At 54.9% G+C, this 16,135-nt stretch overlaps 1 protein-coding gene across 12 annotated transcripts in view; it reads left to right on the top strand.

Annotated features, from left to right (window-relative positions):
* The window catches only part of LOC111151623 (kinase suppressor of ras 1), a 163,609-nt gene that overhangs the window by 136,135 nt on the left and 11,339 nt on the right, over positions 1-16,135 (top strand). For 11 of the 12 annotated variants that reach the window (XM_022509724.1, XM_022509727.1, XM_022509725.1 and 8 more), the window contains 10 exons: positions 285-368; positions 1,929-1,990; positions 2,086-2,192; positions 5,260-5,428; positions 7,399-7,440; positions 8,260-8,314; positions 9,144-9,192; positions 10,136-10,515; positions 12,486-12,582; positions 15,413-15,546. In XM_022509724.1, the coding sequence (XP_022365432.1) occupies positions 285-368; positions 1,929-1,990; positions 2,086-2,192; positions 5,260-5,428; positions 7,399-7,440; positions 8,260-8,314; positions 9,144-9,192; positions 10,136-10,515; positions 12,486-12,582; positions 15,413-15,546 (1,179 nt within the window). The remainder of the gene's footprint in view (positions 1-284; positions 369-1,928; positions 1,991-2,085; positions 2,193-5,259; positions 5,429-7,398; positions 7,441-8,259; positions 8,315-9,143; positions 9,193-10,135; positions 10,516-12,485; positions 12,583-15,412; positions 15,547-16,135) is intronic. The other variant, XM_022509726.1, reaches the window with a different exon arrangement.

Below are 16,135 nucleotides of genomic sequence, written 5' to 3'. Positions count from 1 at the left end.
ACGGGAATCGCTCAGTATGTGCACTTGTAATGTCGATGGCAACTGCCAGAGGGCTGGCATCCGTGACCACACTGAGTTGGGGATTTTGGCAAAGATGACATTGTGGCTGGGAACTCGGAATGCCCAGGGGCAGGCAGTGGGCCTGGGTGTCCCTCCCCTGCTCTGGGAGAGGGCACCAGTGGCTCTGGGATGGGTCCTAGTTCCCCGGTTTCCCAGGGGCCATCCCCTGTCCAGGCTCTGGTCTCCCAGCCACACGAGCATTTTCCTGTGTCCACCTCCCACAGGTTCTCCACCAAATCTTGGCTGTCCCAGGTCTGCCACGTGTGCCAGAAGAGCATGATGTTTGGAGTGAAATGCAAGCACTGCAGGTGACGCATGGAGGGGTGGAAGGGACGGGAGAGGCGAGTGAATACCAAATGTGTAGTTTAGCAAGAGTCCTACTACATAATTCACCTTGGCCTTAGGTTAAGTCAGAGTTCATGGGAACCCCTTTGAGAGTTCTTGAAGCTACTATTTATAATCCCATTTGGCATGCCATGGTATGTACAGCCCTCTCTAGGGAGATGAAGGAAGCATCATCGAGCCAGACACTCCCTGAAGAAGAGGAAATTAGAGGTGGGCTTTGAGGGATGAGTAGAAGTTTACCAGAGAGACCAAGGAAGAAAGAGCGTTCTAGGTGTTGTGCCTTGTACAGAATCTGAGAGGAATGGGAGGACCATTCTGGAAACTATACAGAGTTCTGAAGTTTAGCCTCATGTTAGCACAGAGATAGGGAGAAGGGCCAGGAGGAGGTGAAAACAGAGATGGCTCTTGGTGTTCACAGAAGAGGAGAGTTGAGGGAGAATGTTGCTTCTCTACAAACGTAGCTTTCTTGTTTTGTGCCATGGTGCTTTCTGGTGGGGCAGAAGGACGAGGAAGGGGACAGCGTGGGGGCAGAGCATCCTCTGTTGCTCATAGAGGGTGAACCTGGAGTTTCTGCTCCCAGATCGCTGCCCCTCCATTGCTTTGTGACCTTGGGCAAGCTTCTTGCTCTTTCCTGGGCCTCATTTTCACAATTGGGCGGTGATTCCAGGTCCTCTCTCTACGAGGCTGCCAAACTCTGAGCTAATGTGTGTAGGAAAAGCATTTAAGCTCCCACCAGACCAGAAGTGACAGTCTTGTGCATGTTTTTGGATAAATTGTGTTTTCCTGACAGTTCCCCTGACCACCAGGGAGATGCCAGAGCTTTCCACCAGTCTAGATCTGTTGTGGCTCCTGGTTTTAAATTGGGGACCTCCCGCTCCCTTTCGAGCAATGCATTTCACATGGAGACCATAGAATGACCCCTGAGCCCCATGCTCTCCGACAATCGTGGTATGAGAGTTGTAGGGCCCCAGTGTCAATCCATTTGATTGTCAAGGACCCCAAGACAGGGTGCAGCAGACAGGACCAAATGGAGGGCCCAGGTCTTTCCATTTGGGCTTGTGCTGACCCTCAGACCATGTGTCCCGTGTTGGAACACAGTGGGAAGGGCCACTCCTTGTACCCCTGGGATCCCTTGGTCATTGACACTCTCCTTCTGATTCATCTTTCTTGTAAGTTCAGGGTTTTGTCTCCAATTTTCTGAATGTGAGTGGAGGGTGTCCTTTTCTTTAGAGAATAGACGTGTGACCCCAGCAAGATAAAACGGGTACAATTAAAACTGCTTTGCCGTGAAGTTAGGCAGACACCACGGGACCATGTCCCGCTCTACAGACGGCAGCTGCTAGGACGATCGGTGTGGAATATTCCAGACTTTGGGGCTCATGTTTGTTGAGGAATGCGCGGAGATCGAGGCAGTTGCGAGTGATTGCTGCCCGGAGCTGCGGGTGGTGCCTGGAGCCGCCCACGCGTGCTTCGGGAGACCCCAGTGGCCCTCCGTGCACTGACCCTGCCGCCTTCTTTCCCAGATTGAAGTGTCACAACAAGTGTACAAAGGAAGCCCCTGCCTGTAGAATATCCTTCCTCCCACGTGAGTGTTCGCTCTTTGCTCTCTGGGGCCGGGTGGACCTCTCTGTAGCTTGATCTGCTCCCTGCTGATGGTTCCCCCTTTTCCTTTTGAAACAGAACCTAGGCTTCGGAGGACGGAATCTGTCCCCTCAGACATCAACAACCCGGTGGACAGAGCAGCTGAGCCCCACTTCGGAACCCTCCCCAAAGCACTGACAAAGAAGGTACACAGGCGGCCGCCTGCCCATCTGCTGCTTGTGCCAGGAGAAGCCCCCACCACCCCTGCCCTGGGGCTCCTCCTGCAATGCAGCAGTCAGCGGGGAGGTGGGACTTGCAGCCCAAGGCCAGAGAGGGTGGCCCTCGGGGGTCCTGTCATTTTTGTAGACTTTACATTTTGTCCAAATCGTAGTTAATGTGCCTGTGGCCTCCTTCCCCGGTGCAGCTGGATGTTTCCTAAGCACTTACTCTGAGCCAGGAACTTTTCCCATTGATCCTTTTGATCCTCACAATAGTTCTAAAAATCACATATTGCTGTTAGCTCCGTTTTAGGTGAGGACCTAAGCAAGAACTCACAGGGTCCCCCGTGAGTGAAAGGCAGGCCCAGAGCAGGGGTCCTCTGCCACCGCACAGACTTTTGAAAGGAGAGTCTAAGAGGCCTGTTGCAGCCCCCAGGCACAGGTGTGCATGGTGGGGTCTGCAAGGTGCCTGTGCTCGTGGTGGCCTCGGATGGTGGCCTCTGGTGACTGCGCAGCCAGTGGCCTCCCCCCAGCCCCAGACCGGGGCTTAGCACACCTTTGCCTCACTATGGAGGGGCATGCTGTTGGCTTCTCTGTGGTGTGGGCCAGGCTGGGTAGACGTTGGGGCAGGGAGAAGAGAGAGGCAAGTGGCCCAGCTCATTAACACCAGGGACCCAGAAAGTGCAGCCTGGAGGGCTGCTGCACGTCTTACTGCCTGACAGGGGAGGCCTTCAGAGCTGTCCGCGCTTATGGGCCTGCCCGTGTCCTCTCTCAGTCTATCCACCTGTCATTGCATTGCCCCTGATGGTGGCATTCCATCCATCCAGGAAGAAAGGTGGGGTGGAGAGGTGTAGGACCACAGCTGAGCTCCCATCCCAACTAGTCCCCTTTCTTGCCTCTGTGACCTTGGGTGAGTTCCTTTACCTCTCTGAGCCTCAGCTCCCTGGTGTGTAAAGTGGGGATAATCAGGCTTTGTTGACAGGGTATCAGAGGGCTAACGAAGGGACGTTCTTGAACTTGCTTCTCAGGACCAGCGTTGTTGTCCAGCCTGTCACAGATAGAGACACACTTCCTCGGCAGGGATGCTAGGCGCACCCCCGTCTGCCACTCCCACCTAGCCAGCATTGTGTTCTTATCAGGCAACAACAGATGTGCCCCCATTTTCACCGTTCCCCCCCCCCCCCGCACCCTCTTGCTCAGCCCTGGTCAGTTCAGAACCCACTCAGGGCCCCTCCTCCTCCAGGAGGCCCGTCCTACACACACCTGGCCGGCCCTGATCAGACATAGTTCTGGATGGTGCCTTCTCTTACCTCCCCAAGGGCACTGACTAGCTGTCGTCCTTCTCTCACCCTGATTTATGATCATGCTCACAGCACGAGCTAATGGTCATGGAGTTCTCACCAAGTTCCAGGTGCCGTGCCGAGGGCTACACATTTGGCCCAGTCATCTCAAGGGCTGGCATGTCTCTCCAGCCTCTTCTCCAGCTGCCCTTGCTCATAGCGCCTCTGCCCACTCCTACCTCAGGGTCTTGGTGCCTACCATTCCCTCTGCCTGAAACACCCTTCTCAGCATTCACATGCTCACTCCTCCGGGGGGCCTTGCCAGGAGGCGGCCTGAGGACCAGGGTCTCTGGCTGCACCACATGTGGTTCCCAGTGTTTCTGGAGGCCCGGCTGCGTGATGCTGAGGGCCTGTCTCCCCAGTGGGGGGGCTGCTCTGGAGGGTGCAGCCTCACTCTCTTGCTCCCGCCTGGTCCTGCCTGGTCCCTGGTGTCTGTGTTGGAGTCCAACACACAGTGGGCAGCGAGGATGTGTTGGTATTAGACATGGTATTGAGCATAGAGCGTGAGGCAGTTGCCAATACTCCCATTTTATCCAGAACCACTGTGGCTCAGAAAGGTGGGCTGATTTGAACCAATTCACATGGATGCTGAGTGGAGGAGGGAGGATTCAACCTGCCTCATAGCTACTCCCCCTGCCTGGGCTGGCCTGAGCCCCAGGAGCAGGGATGGGATGCGGGGTCACTGCAGGGTGAGCAGGGAGAGGAAGGGCTCAGGGGACCCAGCTCCCTCCCCACCGGCCTGTGGCCCCAAGTGGCAGGGGCTGTCCCTGGACCCTGAGGCCCACTGTGTAGCTTTGGTGGGTTCCAGGGTCCCCTCCTAAAGGCTCAGAGCCTTTAGAGCCTGCAGAAAAGAAGCCTATAGAACTCAGCATTTAACCTAATTTGGGCCCAACTTTTTGTTAAAGATTTTATTTTTAAGTAATCTCTATACCCAGTGTGGGGCTTGAACTCACAACCCTGAGGTCAGGAGTCACATGCTCTGCTGAGCCAGCCAGGTGCCCCTGGCTCCAACTTTCTTGACCAAGGAAGTTCAGCCCTGCCCTGAGGGATGGGAGTTTGGGTCTGGGAAATCGGTCAGGGCCGGAGTCCCACCTAACACAGAGTCCCCCGCCATAGCCCTCTCTCAGGGCTCTAAACCCTGGGCAGTCCTAGCCAGTAGGTCTGCAAAAGAGTAGAGGGAGCATTTATTAGCACCACTATATACCACACACTAAACACTTGTCGGAGCCTGAATTCGTTAAAAAACCCTGCTGTGTGCTTAGCCGAGAGCCAGGCATGGGGTGTGTGATAAGCACGTGTGGTCCCTGCCCTTGCAGGACACACAGTTGGAGGTGGGGGACGTTCTTCAGAAAACTGCCCAAGCTAGCTGCACTTGACCAGCCGAGGTTCAAGTGCCCTGAGGAAAAGTGCTAGCTATAGGGGGAGAAGGAGGAAGAGCATGGTCGCTGCTGGGCTTGAGAAGGGCTTCTGGGAGGAAAGTATGTTTGAGCTAAAGAAAGCTGAGCAGGAGTCCTTAGGGGATGGGCACTGAGGGGAGGGTCTTTCTGTCCATCCTCCCCTTGAATATTAGACGATAAAATGGTCAACATGCCCCGGGGCGGACTTCCTCGTTTTCAAGCAGGGAGGGGAGGGGTCTAAGCACTGGGGTATGGAAGGGGCAGGCTGGGCAGGGCCGTGACAGTCCCTGCCCACTTCTGGCGTCTCTGATCCCACAGGAGCACCCCCCGGCCATGAACCACCTGGACTCCAGCAGCAACCCATCCTCCACCACATCCTCCACGCCCTCCTCGCCGGCACCCTTCCCAACATCATCCAATCCATCCAGTGCCACCACGCCCCCCAACCCCTCTCCGGGCCAACGGGACAGCAGGTTCAACTTCCCAGGTACCACCCTCGGGGCTTCTGTGTGCCTTCAGGATAGGGTGGGATGCCCCTTCTCAGCACGCTCAGGCAGGCTCAAGGTGAAACCCTGCAGCCAGTAAGAGCCTTTGCTGGTGGCCAAGTGCTGTGCCAAGCCCAAATACAGTACCATGTTTATACCTGATGTGAGCTCTGCGGTAGATGACATTATCACACCCATTTTACAGATGGGGACACTGAGGTTCAAGGGGAGTGCCTTGTCCTGAGCTGTATAACATGGAAGGGACAGAGCCAGGATCAAAGCCAACTCTGTCTGACATAAAGCCTTGATTCTTGACACAATCCCCAAACTGCCGTCCTGTGTGTGGGGCAGCTTGTCACAGGCATCACTCACTCAGGGCTTCTGAGCACTTGGGAAGCATGGCCAGTGGCACAGGGAGCTGGGGCAGGCCCAGAAGACCTGGGAGAGGGACTCTGGGGCTCGGCTGCTTACCTGCTCCGTTGCTTACCTGCTCAGGTGATCCAAATAAGCTGCTTAAGGGGGAGCTTTTTTTCCCATAAAACAGGAGACCCCATGAAGTTGGGATTAGGTTATTCCCACTGTGCAGATGAGGACACAGAGTCTCAGCATGCTCTGTAGGACCAGGGTCCCCCATCTCTCGGCCAGGCCAGGGGTGTCCCACCTCTCCAAGGTGCAGAACAAGGCCCCTTGCCTATTTCGGGATGAGCCCAGGCCTTGGCTTCCCTGGCAGCTCCTTGTAGCTGGTCTCAGCCCTCCAGGTATTTCGGTTGGTGGCCAGGAGACAGGCACAGCCACTGGGACCGTCCGGTTTACTCTGGGCCCGGACAAGTCATGACCCACCTGTCACCAGCCCTTGGGGCTCCAGGCCTCAGAGGACAGAGCCACAGCTTTTCCTGTGCCGGGCAACCCTCAGCTCGGGCCACATGTGGCCAGCAGGAGGCCAGGCAGCCTCTCCGGACCCATTTTACCAGGGTTCCAGGGATTTCTTTCAGGGATGCTGGGAGACTGAGATTTTGTAGGAATCTTTTCTTTCACCTGTCCCTTCGCCTTAACGTGCACCTGGCTGGGGCTCTCCTGCACTGCCCGAGCACACCCATCCCCTCCCCACAGCAGAGCTGGAGCCCATTGGAGTAACCTCCCTCTTCACATTCTGCTCTGTCATTAATTTCTGAAACTGGATCTTTTGCTGAACTTCTAGTTTGGGTTTTTCTAAAAGGAAGGCCTTGTTTGAAAAACAACGGCCACAGTAAAGGTCCATTTTGTGATGTCAGTCAGAGCCTCTCAGCTTTCTCTGACATCCGTGGGCTGGGCCCTCATTGTCCTGTGCCCAGAGCCCTCACTCTGGCCAGGATCTGTGATCTCGCTGGTCATGGCTGTGCCTGGGGCCCAGCCTGGTGAACCTGGGGAAGGAATGATGCCTACTGTGCATCTACTCTGTACCATGGGGGAGCATTTCTGTTTATCACGAAGAATAAACCTGGGGAAAGGCTGTCTCTACCCCTGGTTTTACCCTATGACAACTGTGTCCGAATCCAGACCCCCAGCACGTCCCCTTCTGTCCCCCTGAAGAGAGGTCGTTTTTGTTCTGTTTTGGATGGTGAGGTCGGGTCTCTGAGGCCTCAGCACCTCTGGAGGTGAATGATGTGGGGCCGGAGTGGGGGCCGCTTCTCTGCACATGGCCCGGCCGGCTTTCACAAGCGCTATTTCCTCACCCTTGTGTCTCGCCCTCCTGGGCTCACGCATACTTCACAGAGAAACGAGCCTGGGAGGCGAATGGAATGGGCAAGTCCTCCAGGCCCAGCCCTTTCCCTCCTGGGGGCTCCGCCAGCACCTGCTTCCTTCCAGCTCCCTTTCTCCTTCCTGCATGGATCACCCTGCTCAGCCCCACCCTATAACCAGCCCCCCCCGCCCCCCGCCAAGCCCCTGCATTTGCTGTTCTGTGTGTGTGACTCACCTCCTCTTCTGTTTAAAGCTGCCTACTTCATTCATCATAGACAGCAGTTTATCTTTCCAGGTGAGTCCTCTGCATGCTCCCACTAACTGCCCCATGCCGCGAGCCCTCTGTCCCGCCCACCTGGGTACCCTCTCCCAGGGCACCTCTGAGTGCCTGAGTCTCACATACACCTATTTGAGAGCTGACTGTGTATGACAGCTGGGAAAGGGAGCAGGGTGGGTCACCTTGAGAGTGGGCCCTTCACAGGGCTAGTGATCTACTGGGAGGGACCATGACATCCGTCCTGTTCAGCCTCTTGCCCAGAGACTACAGGCAGCTTACCCAGGGTCACACAGCTGGGGGGGTGGCAGAAATCCAGTTTGCAGAGTGAAGGGAGAGACCTTTCTGCCGATGCCTTATAAGCATTTAGGATGTCTTTCCTTACATCCTGACAAGGAAGCTGCTTACAGAAGCTGTCTTAGAAGGGGAAGCCAGTTTAGAATAGTCTGAGGTCTCACCCTCCTGAGCGTTGCTGCCTGGCGCCATCTGCTGGCTATGAGATGAAATGCACCTTTAACTTCCAATCTCCTTGATTCTCTTCCACAAAAACTGTTTTGCACACCCACTACGTGCACTGCCTTTGCATTTGGCTGTATTCCTGCCCCCAAGGAGTTTATGTGGTTAGTACTTATTTCTCCAGCCGAGGATGACAGGCATTCGTGTACTTAATCAGCAACCTTAATTCTTAATTTAGCCAAATGAAGTCTCGGTGTGTTTAGACAAAGACTGCAGCTAATTGTTTTTCTCCTGGGTTAAACAGACCTGTCTTGAAGTCACAGTATTTAGGTCAGTCCAGGATTTTCTGTCTCAGGCCTTGCATTGGCTTTTTGTTTCCTCCAGACATTTCGGCGTTTCCACAGGCAGTCCCATCCCCTGATGCGGCGGACAGCACCCGGTAGGCCTCCCAATGCTGTGTCCTCTTTCTCTTCTGTGGGGATTCGTTAAAGCTAGACCCGCACCCCTGGCCACCTCCCACCCCACCTTTGCGTGTCTGACTGCCTGCTCTGGATGCTGAGCCGGCCGGCCGGGGTTCTCCATGGGCTCATTCACTCCCTGGACCAGTGAACTCGGCCAGAGGGTTTTATTAGCCTCCAGTGTATGCAGTCCGTGTGGGGAGGGCTATTTTCGAATCTGGGGCAGCCTCATGACCCAGGAGAGGTGGGCAAAGGCCACTCAGAGTTAGAGATGCCTACCACAAACAGCTCCTGTTTAGGGAGCCCCATTCCCAATGTCCAGCTCTGCTGAGCCCTTGACTCCCATCTCCTCACACAGTCCTGTTTGGTGAAGGCAGGTATTGAAGTAGGTGGCATCCTTAAAGGCAAAAGCCCCCACAGAGAAGTTAAAGAAATTATATGAAGTCACACAGCTAGGAGGTGACAGTCGGTTCTCAAGGCGAAGTTCAGGTCCCGTGTGTGTGTGTTCAGAACCCCATGCACCGGGCATCAGATTTCAAAGGGCCTTGGTGGTTCCTGCCCTCCCCTCATCCCCCACCACCCTCAGGTTAGTCTGAAGAAGGCCGAGGCCAAAGAAGGGAAACGGGGTTTGGTCTTTGGCCTCCTGTCTGTTTCTGCGGCATCCAGACTGCCTTTCCCACAGGCAGGTGGGTCACAGTAAGGACGCGGGTCCAGGAGCCCTCTGTCAGACCTCCCACGGGAGTCCCCTGCCCGGCCGAGAGCAGAGTGGCCTGCCCTCAGGGTCTCCCTGACGAACTGTTTGACTCTTAGGCTTGACAACCAGCCCAAAGCAGACGTGTTGGAGGATCACGAAGCGGAGGTGAGTGAGGGTGACACGCAGCCCGGAGACCCTGCCTTCTCTCTTCTCTCCACCTCGTCTCAGCACTCCCAGGGGTGTAGGGAGTCCATGGGTGCCACCACCTCAGGAACCCACTAAGGCATGTACATAGCGGGGAAGAATGATGAGGAACAACGAAGCAGGCGTCTTCTTTTTTTTTTTTTTAATCTTTGAAGCTAAAGTAAGCTCTCAGGCTTCCCAACCCTAGCCTGAGGCCCGGGGCCTAGCATGGGAAGCTCTGGTTCCATCTGTCTGGGGTGCGGCCAGGCATCTGTATGATGTCAGAGCCCCCAAATGCTTAGCCGGGCCCAAGAACCGCTGGGTGGCTCAGTTGGTTAAGCAGCTGCCTTCGGCTCAGGTCATGATCCCAGCGTCCTGGGATCGAGTCCCACATCGGGCTCCTTGTTCTGTGGGGAGCCTGCTTCTCCCTCTGCGTCTGCCTGTGCTCTCTCTCTCTCTCTCTTTCTGACAAATAAATAAAAAATCTTTAAAATCTTTAAAAAAAAAAAAAAAAAACCAGCCGCGCAGCGTCACTTAGACTGACTGACTTACTCCTGCCTAGAGGACAGTCAGACACGGTTTAAACAAAGGAATGCCCAGAAAGGATAAATGGGTTAAATTCGTCTATGCTGGGGGTTGTTAACGTTCCTTCCTAGCGATTAGATGGTGTCCTCCGTAGGCCTTGGAGCCCTCTCAGAAAGAAGGGCCTCAGGGCCCACCTGAGCCAGACACCATATTTTGTGAGTGACGACATCAACACCCTGTGGTGCCAAGTGACCCGGCCACTGTCCACAGCAGGCCAGTGCAGAACTGCGACGAGATCCCGGGCCTCCAGCCCCCATGAGTCTCTCCCGGGCCTGTGGGTAGGGCGAGTCGTTCGAGCCCAGGTCTGCCACCCATCTCTATGCCTTCCCCCTCCTTCCAGGCTGAGGAGCCAGAGGCCGGCAAGTCAGAGGCAGAGGATGACGAGGATGAGGTGGACGACTTGCCCAGCTCCCGCCGGCCCTGGCGGGGCCCGATCTCTCGCAAGGCCAGCCAGACCAGCGTGTACCTGCAGGAGTGGGACATCCCCTTTGAGCAGGTGGAGCTGGGCGAGCCCATTGGGCAGGGCCGCTGGGGCCGGGTACACCGCGGCCGCTGGCACGGCGAGGTAGCCATCCGCCTGCTGGAGATGGACGGCCACAACCAGGACCACCTGAAGCTGTTCAAGAAGGAGGTGATGAACTACCGGCAGACGCGGCACGAGAACGTTGTGCTCTTCATGGGAGCCTGCATGAACCCGCCCCACCTGGCCATCATCACCAGGTAACCGACCCCCCCCCCCCGGCCCCCCCCCCCCCACCAGCCACATTGTCAGCACCATTATCATGCCTGTTGTTAAACTAAAAGGGTTTGTGTATACCCACATTTTTAAAACTATTCCTTTGTAAGAACGGCACCGGTCCTCTGGGCTCGCATCTGCTTTCCCCAGGCTGAGCGCGGGTCTGAGGCCAGTCTCGGTCTTTACCGCTCACCCAGCGTTCCTGGCACGTCGGCGACCCCAGCAGTGTGCTCGTAACTGTGGAGCCAGCATGGTTTCAGCCCTAGTTGTGGTATCTCTCCATTCCTGTGATGTAAATACCCTCCCCATGGCTGATTTCAGACTACCAGCACGAATCACTGAGAGTGGCCTGGGTCTGGGTTCTCTCTCTGGCTGATCACTGGTCACCCCCAGTTTATTTAGCCGGTCCTCTCGGGCTGGGCACTTTGCCGTAATGAATGTATTTGGTTCCCCATGTCCGAGACGTTCTGGGAGGGCACATGCTAGGAAAGAGTATACGTATGTGATGTTCTGACCTAAGCTGTCTGTTTTACTGCAGAAAGTGCCCACCCGTCCTCCCTCCCCCACCCTGCAACTTGGGTGTGTGACTTTTCCCCCCCCCCCCCCGCAGCACCCAGAGTGTGAGGTTGAAACATTTTGGCCTGTGGCCTTCAAAAAGTTGTTGCTGGGTGTTTACTTTAATAGTCAGGAACAGAAGTAAGAGGTTAGTGAAGGTATTTTGGAATATACATGGAGGTTTCAAGAAGACAGTAGAAATCACTTGAATCCATCTGCCGAGAACCCCCTCATTAATATTCTGACGACATTCCCAGTGGCTGGACCCTATGGTTTGTAAGAACCTTTTTTCTCCTCTCAAACAGACTATATTTACTAAATAAAAATTTCCCATTTGCCTGTTTATCAGAGACATAAAGCAGACCCACTAGAATTCCTGAGCAGGGTGGTACTGCCCACGTAACCCAGGGGACAGAATGCCAGCCCAAAGCACAACAACGTGATGCTTTAGCTTACACCATCTCAGCAGCACCCAGGGCCCCAGCCCCCAGCTCTGTCTGTCCATGCATCCGTCCGTTCTCTCTTCACCCACCCGGGGCTGTGAGAACCTGAGTCTGCTTAAAGGGAATAAATAGCAAAACGTTCATTACCCCCAAAATTCACATTTTAGGATATGCTGAGGGGATTCGAATGCAGACAAGGGACCATCAGCCAATATCCCACACCCCTTCAGCCGGTTCTCAAAGTTGCTGAGGCTCCAAGGATCCTGTCTCTTTGGAGAGGTTGCCTAAAACTAGCCCCTTCATGAGATGCCTTTGTGAACTTCTTTTGGGAACAGGGGAGTGAGCCATACGTTCTCTCTGGGTCCTTGCCCACCCCGGGCTTTAGGAGTCCATGCAAGGAGTGGCCCAAAAACTTGAACCCATTGTCCAGGAATCTGTCTGACCCCCGTGATGCCACCCCCCTTCTACACAGGGCTTTACTGTAATGAAATCTCTGTGATCAGAGAACAGTAAAAATGATCATGAGAATCATTCTGGAGAGCCCCAAATGTTGCCTGCTTATAGTCCTAAAAGACCAGGTTCTTCCCCGAGTTTGAGGGACATGTTTCTGCCTCAAATCCTCCAAGGCTGGGTTGCTCTGGGTTGCCAGGAGCCTTGCTGAGCTGGGTTTCCTGTTCTGGGGTGCACAGGCTCAGAGCCACAGGGAACGGGGTACACGCGTGTGTGTGTGTGTGTGTGTGTGTGTGATTTTGCACACTCAGGCCAGGCCCAAGAAGGAATGGGTGTCAGGGGCTTGGTGGAGAACGAGGATTCCAGTGCCCACGGGCGAGGGGACAGAGAGAGACCTCTGGCAGTTGGGGTCACAGCTCTCTCCACGGCTACTCTCAGGCTCCCCGGAGGCTGGGGTTCGGCTGCACTGGCCCCACCCCTCAGCCTGACCCCACCACTCTCGACAGCTTCTGCAAGGGGCGGACGTTGCACTCATTTGTGAGGGACCCCAAGACGTCTCTGGACATCAACAAGACCAGACAGATTGCTCAGGAGATCATCAAGGTAAAGGACTATCCAGCTGGCTCCAGGGTTCCTGGCCACCCCCTGCTCTGTCTCTTCTCTGAGCTGGGCTGCCTCAAGGGTGGCACCCCAGCGCCTTCCCTCGGTCCGTGTCTCACCCACTTAAAGCCAGGAGCTGGACGCCCAGTCTTTGACGATGGATGGATTGGTCAGGGAGGAACACAGTAGGGTGTAAAGACACGTGGCCTAAGTTCGAATCCTGGTCCCTCCAGTTATGTGACTTTGGACAGGTCATTTAGCCTCCCTGAGCCTTAGCTTCCTCCCCCCGTAAGGTGGGAATTCCAGTGTAACCTCCCCCATTGGATTGGCGCAAGAGGAGAATGGGGTCATCTGCTCAGAGCACATTGGGCCCAGGCCCTGGCACAGAGGGACAATCTGCCAGAACTGGATTAAGGGTGGGCCCAGGCTTTCTGCCTTCAAGTGTCCAGATCCAAGCTGCATGAGGACTGGCCCTCAGGCAGCCTTTTTTCTTTCTTTCATCTTTTTTTAAAAGTAATAAAACACAAATGAAAGAAAAGCTTCTTTGTAAGTTGCTGGCTTTAGCACCAAGCAGACCTAGATAAAAGCCAGACTACTGCTGGGTCAAAGTTCCTCCTTGCTTGCTTTCTGTTGAAACGCTTGCTCTGACCAACTCCCCCCAACTCCCTGTCCCCTGCCTCCTCTCCTGCCTTCACCCCTGCCTTTCCTTTTTCTCCCTCTCTCTTCCTGGCGTGTGTGTGTGTGTGTGTGTGTGTGTGTGTGTGTGTGTGTGTGTGTCCTTTCCTTTTCCTCCCTCCCTCCTCCCTCTTTCTGGTGCATGCATGCGCCTGTGTGTGTCTTTACCAAAGAAATCCCAAAGTCATAGTGACCTTCATGAGCAAACCAAGATTTCCACGTGACACGTAACCATGTGGCTGAATTAACAAATTAAACTTTTAAAGCCTCAAAATTAAAATAGCACATTTACGCCTTCATGTGCAGTAGGTCACATTTCAGAGGAGTTGGAGGGAGCTGCTGGGTGTCACACCTGTTCCCTCAAACTTGCTGGGCCCTGCTCCCCTCCGGCTCCCCTGCTCTGTCCTCCTCCTCTAAACTGTCTTCTGTCCTTATGGTCAGAACACTGGGGAGTCTGTGTCTGTTGCTGAGTTCGGATGGATGAGCTCTCTGGAAGATTCTAGGGGCAGACAAGAAAAGCTACTCAGAGACTTCAGAGATGCAGATCCTGAAACTGGCTTGTTGGCTTGTTTGGTTTTCCTCTTGCTGAGAAGTGGTCACCTGTCCCCTTCCGCTGGAACCTTCTAAGCCACTCCCTTTTATACTCCTCTGTGGTTTTGAGGTTCAAAATACAATAGCAGGGTCCTGAACTTGAGCTGGCTTTGTGATGTAGGGGCCACTCTGGGAACACTGGGATATTGTGGGAAGGGCAGGAAGTCCATGCTCCAGACCTGGGCATTTGACATCTTGTCTATTGAAGCTGGCTGTTTGAGGCAGCTCTCTTGCAAACAAAGCTCAGAGGGGGACAGCAGCTTGTCCTCCATCATACAGCTGGTCCCTGTTCAGCCCATGTTTGGGGGGCGGGGGTGGTCTTAGGCCACTGAGGAAGGCTTGTGCCTTGGTTTGGTTTGGGAAATGGTAGATATTCTAGGAATGACCTTCTTACGTTCAGGATGGAATATTGGCAAGGAGTAAGTCACTCTCTCCTAGAACTCTCTACTTCCACTGCATGGGGACAGCGGACCCCACACCGTCGCCATCACGTGCCTTGTGTTAATTCATCTCCGACACTCTTCAGACCCCCTCGAACTGAGCTCTGGCCTCAGCTGATTTCTGTCTGATTCTGCCTCATGGTTCATTCTTTCTATTTCTTAAATGTGGTTTCTTGTTTACTGTTTTACTTCTTACCCCGAGAGAGTTTGAAAGCCACCAAAGGACTCTTCGTAGTGTGGGAAGTGACCTCAGTGTGGGAGGTCAGGAGGCTGGGAGGTGGCCTTACATGGGCCTCTTTCTGAGCGGGTGGGGATGGCCGTTCCAGCAGTAGCCTCTCGCCCCCAATCCCAAGGGCATCAGGGTACATGAGAGTCTTGGGTTTCGTGTCAGACGACAGCTTGACCTTGGATGAGATGGTGCCTGTGTTAGGTCACCTGTATCCCATACACCTGGCCGGTGTTCACCTCCAGATCAAGCGGTGGTTACAAGTCCCCCAGCCCTGTCCTTTCCCTGGGTAGACGAGGAAACAGGCTCAGAAGTACAGCATCCAAGGCTACACGGTGACCTAGAACCTGAGCCGAGACGGAACATAGGGACATGGGTGGTAGTCAAGGTCTCCCTTTACCCCAGCACAGTTACTGGGACCACCTGTATTCAGGGGCTCCCTTTGTGGGAGTTCCTTTCTGCTCTCCACCCTGAGCCCTTGCGTAGCCTGAGGGGGAGGCACATTGTACAAAGCCTGATAGAGACCCTATAGATCACTCGATTCCCATATGACCTAACACAGGGCGAGGGGGGTGGTTATCGTCATTCTTTATACACTTCCTGGCCATCCCCCCCAGCTCTCCACCCACACCCTCTCTACACTTCACACCTGAGCCAAGTGTACGGTGTTGTCTGTTTGACACCATGATGACGTGGACCAGCCTGGGACCAAACCTCAGCCATGCTCCTTAACTGGGGCCAGTGACTTCCTCTCTCTGAGGCTTGGTTTTCTCATCGGTACCATGGAGACCATTCTGCCGTCTAGGGTTCTGAAGATGGCTTGAGCTAACTTGGGAAGGGCCTCCAGCTGCCAGCCCAGCCTGGGTCCTGCCCCGCTGACATGAAGCTCTCTGTCTCCCAGGGTATGGGCTATCTCCACGCCAAGGGCATCGTGCACAAAGATCTCAAATCCAAGAACGTCTTCTATGACAACGGCAAAGTGGTCATCACTGACTTTGGGCTGTTTGGGATCTCGGGTGTGGTCCGAGAGGGCCGGTGAGTTGACTTCGGGTGTCCCTACAGGACAGGGAGGACCTGGGCTGGACCAGCCAGGCCTCGACATGCAGTTCTTGCTGTCCGTTGGTGAGAGGGGCAGCCCTCCCTGCAGGAAAGGCTAAGTTCTACTGCGGTCCTATCCTGTAGTTCTGGTCCAGAATCAGGCTTGGGTGACGTTTGGGTCCCTTGTGCATAGTACTTCATTCTCAGGCTGACGCCCATAGGAGGCTGCGTCCCCAGGGTTCACGACCCCAGGGAGGGAGACACGATGAGGAAGAGCATCAGGTTTTATTTCCCCCAAATCTTGAAGGGTGGTGATTGGGGAGAAAGGCTCTCTCCAAGAATCTGGGGGACCTCTGGGAAGGAGGATGGCAGTCTGGCTGGAGACTGAGACCTGGGCCAGGTTGTAAGATACACAGGCAGACTGATTGTCTCCTGGGGCGGAGAATCTGCTCCCTGCTGATACTGGTTACCGGCCGGCTTTCCTGGAAGAAGCTGGTTATCACCCTTCTCCAGGTACCTCGGCAGGTGCAGATCTGCGAACTGTTTTCTGGGATATGCACGGGGGGGTGTGCTCGTCCTGGGGCAT

Source organism: Enhydra lutris, unplaced genomic scaffold (genome assembly GCF_002288905.1).
Source record: "Enhydra lutris kenyoni isolate GAN:26980312 unplaced genomic scaffold, ASM228890v2 scaffoldscaffold26, whole genome shotgun sequence".
NCBI classification, from domain to species: domain Eukaryota; kingdom Metazoa; phylum Chordata; class Mammalia; order Carnivora; family Mustelidae; genus Enhydra; species Enhydra lutris.
The sequence above is the reverse complement of the archived record's forward strand: the minus strand, read 5'-3'. Positions and strand labels throughout refer to the sequence as shown.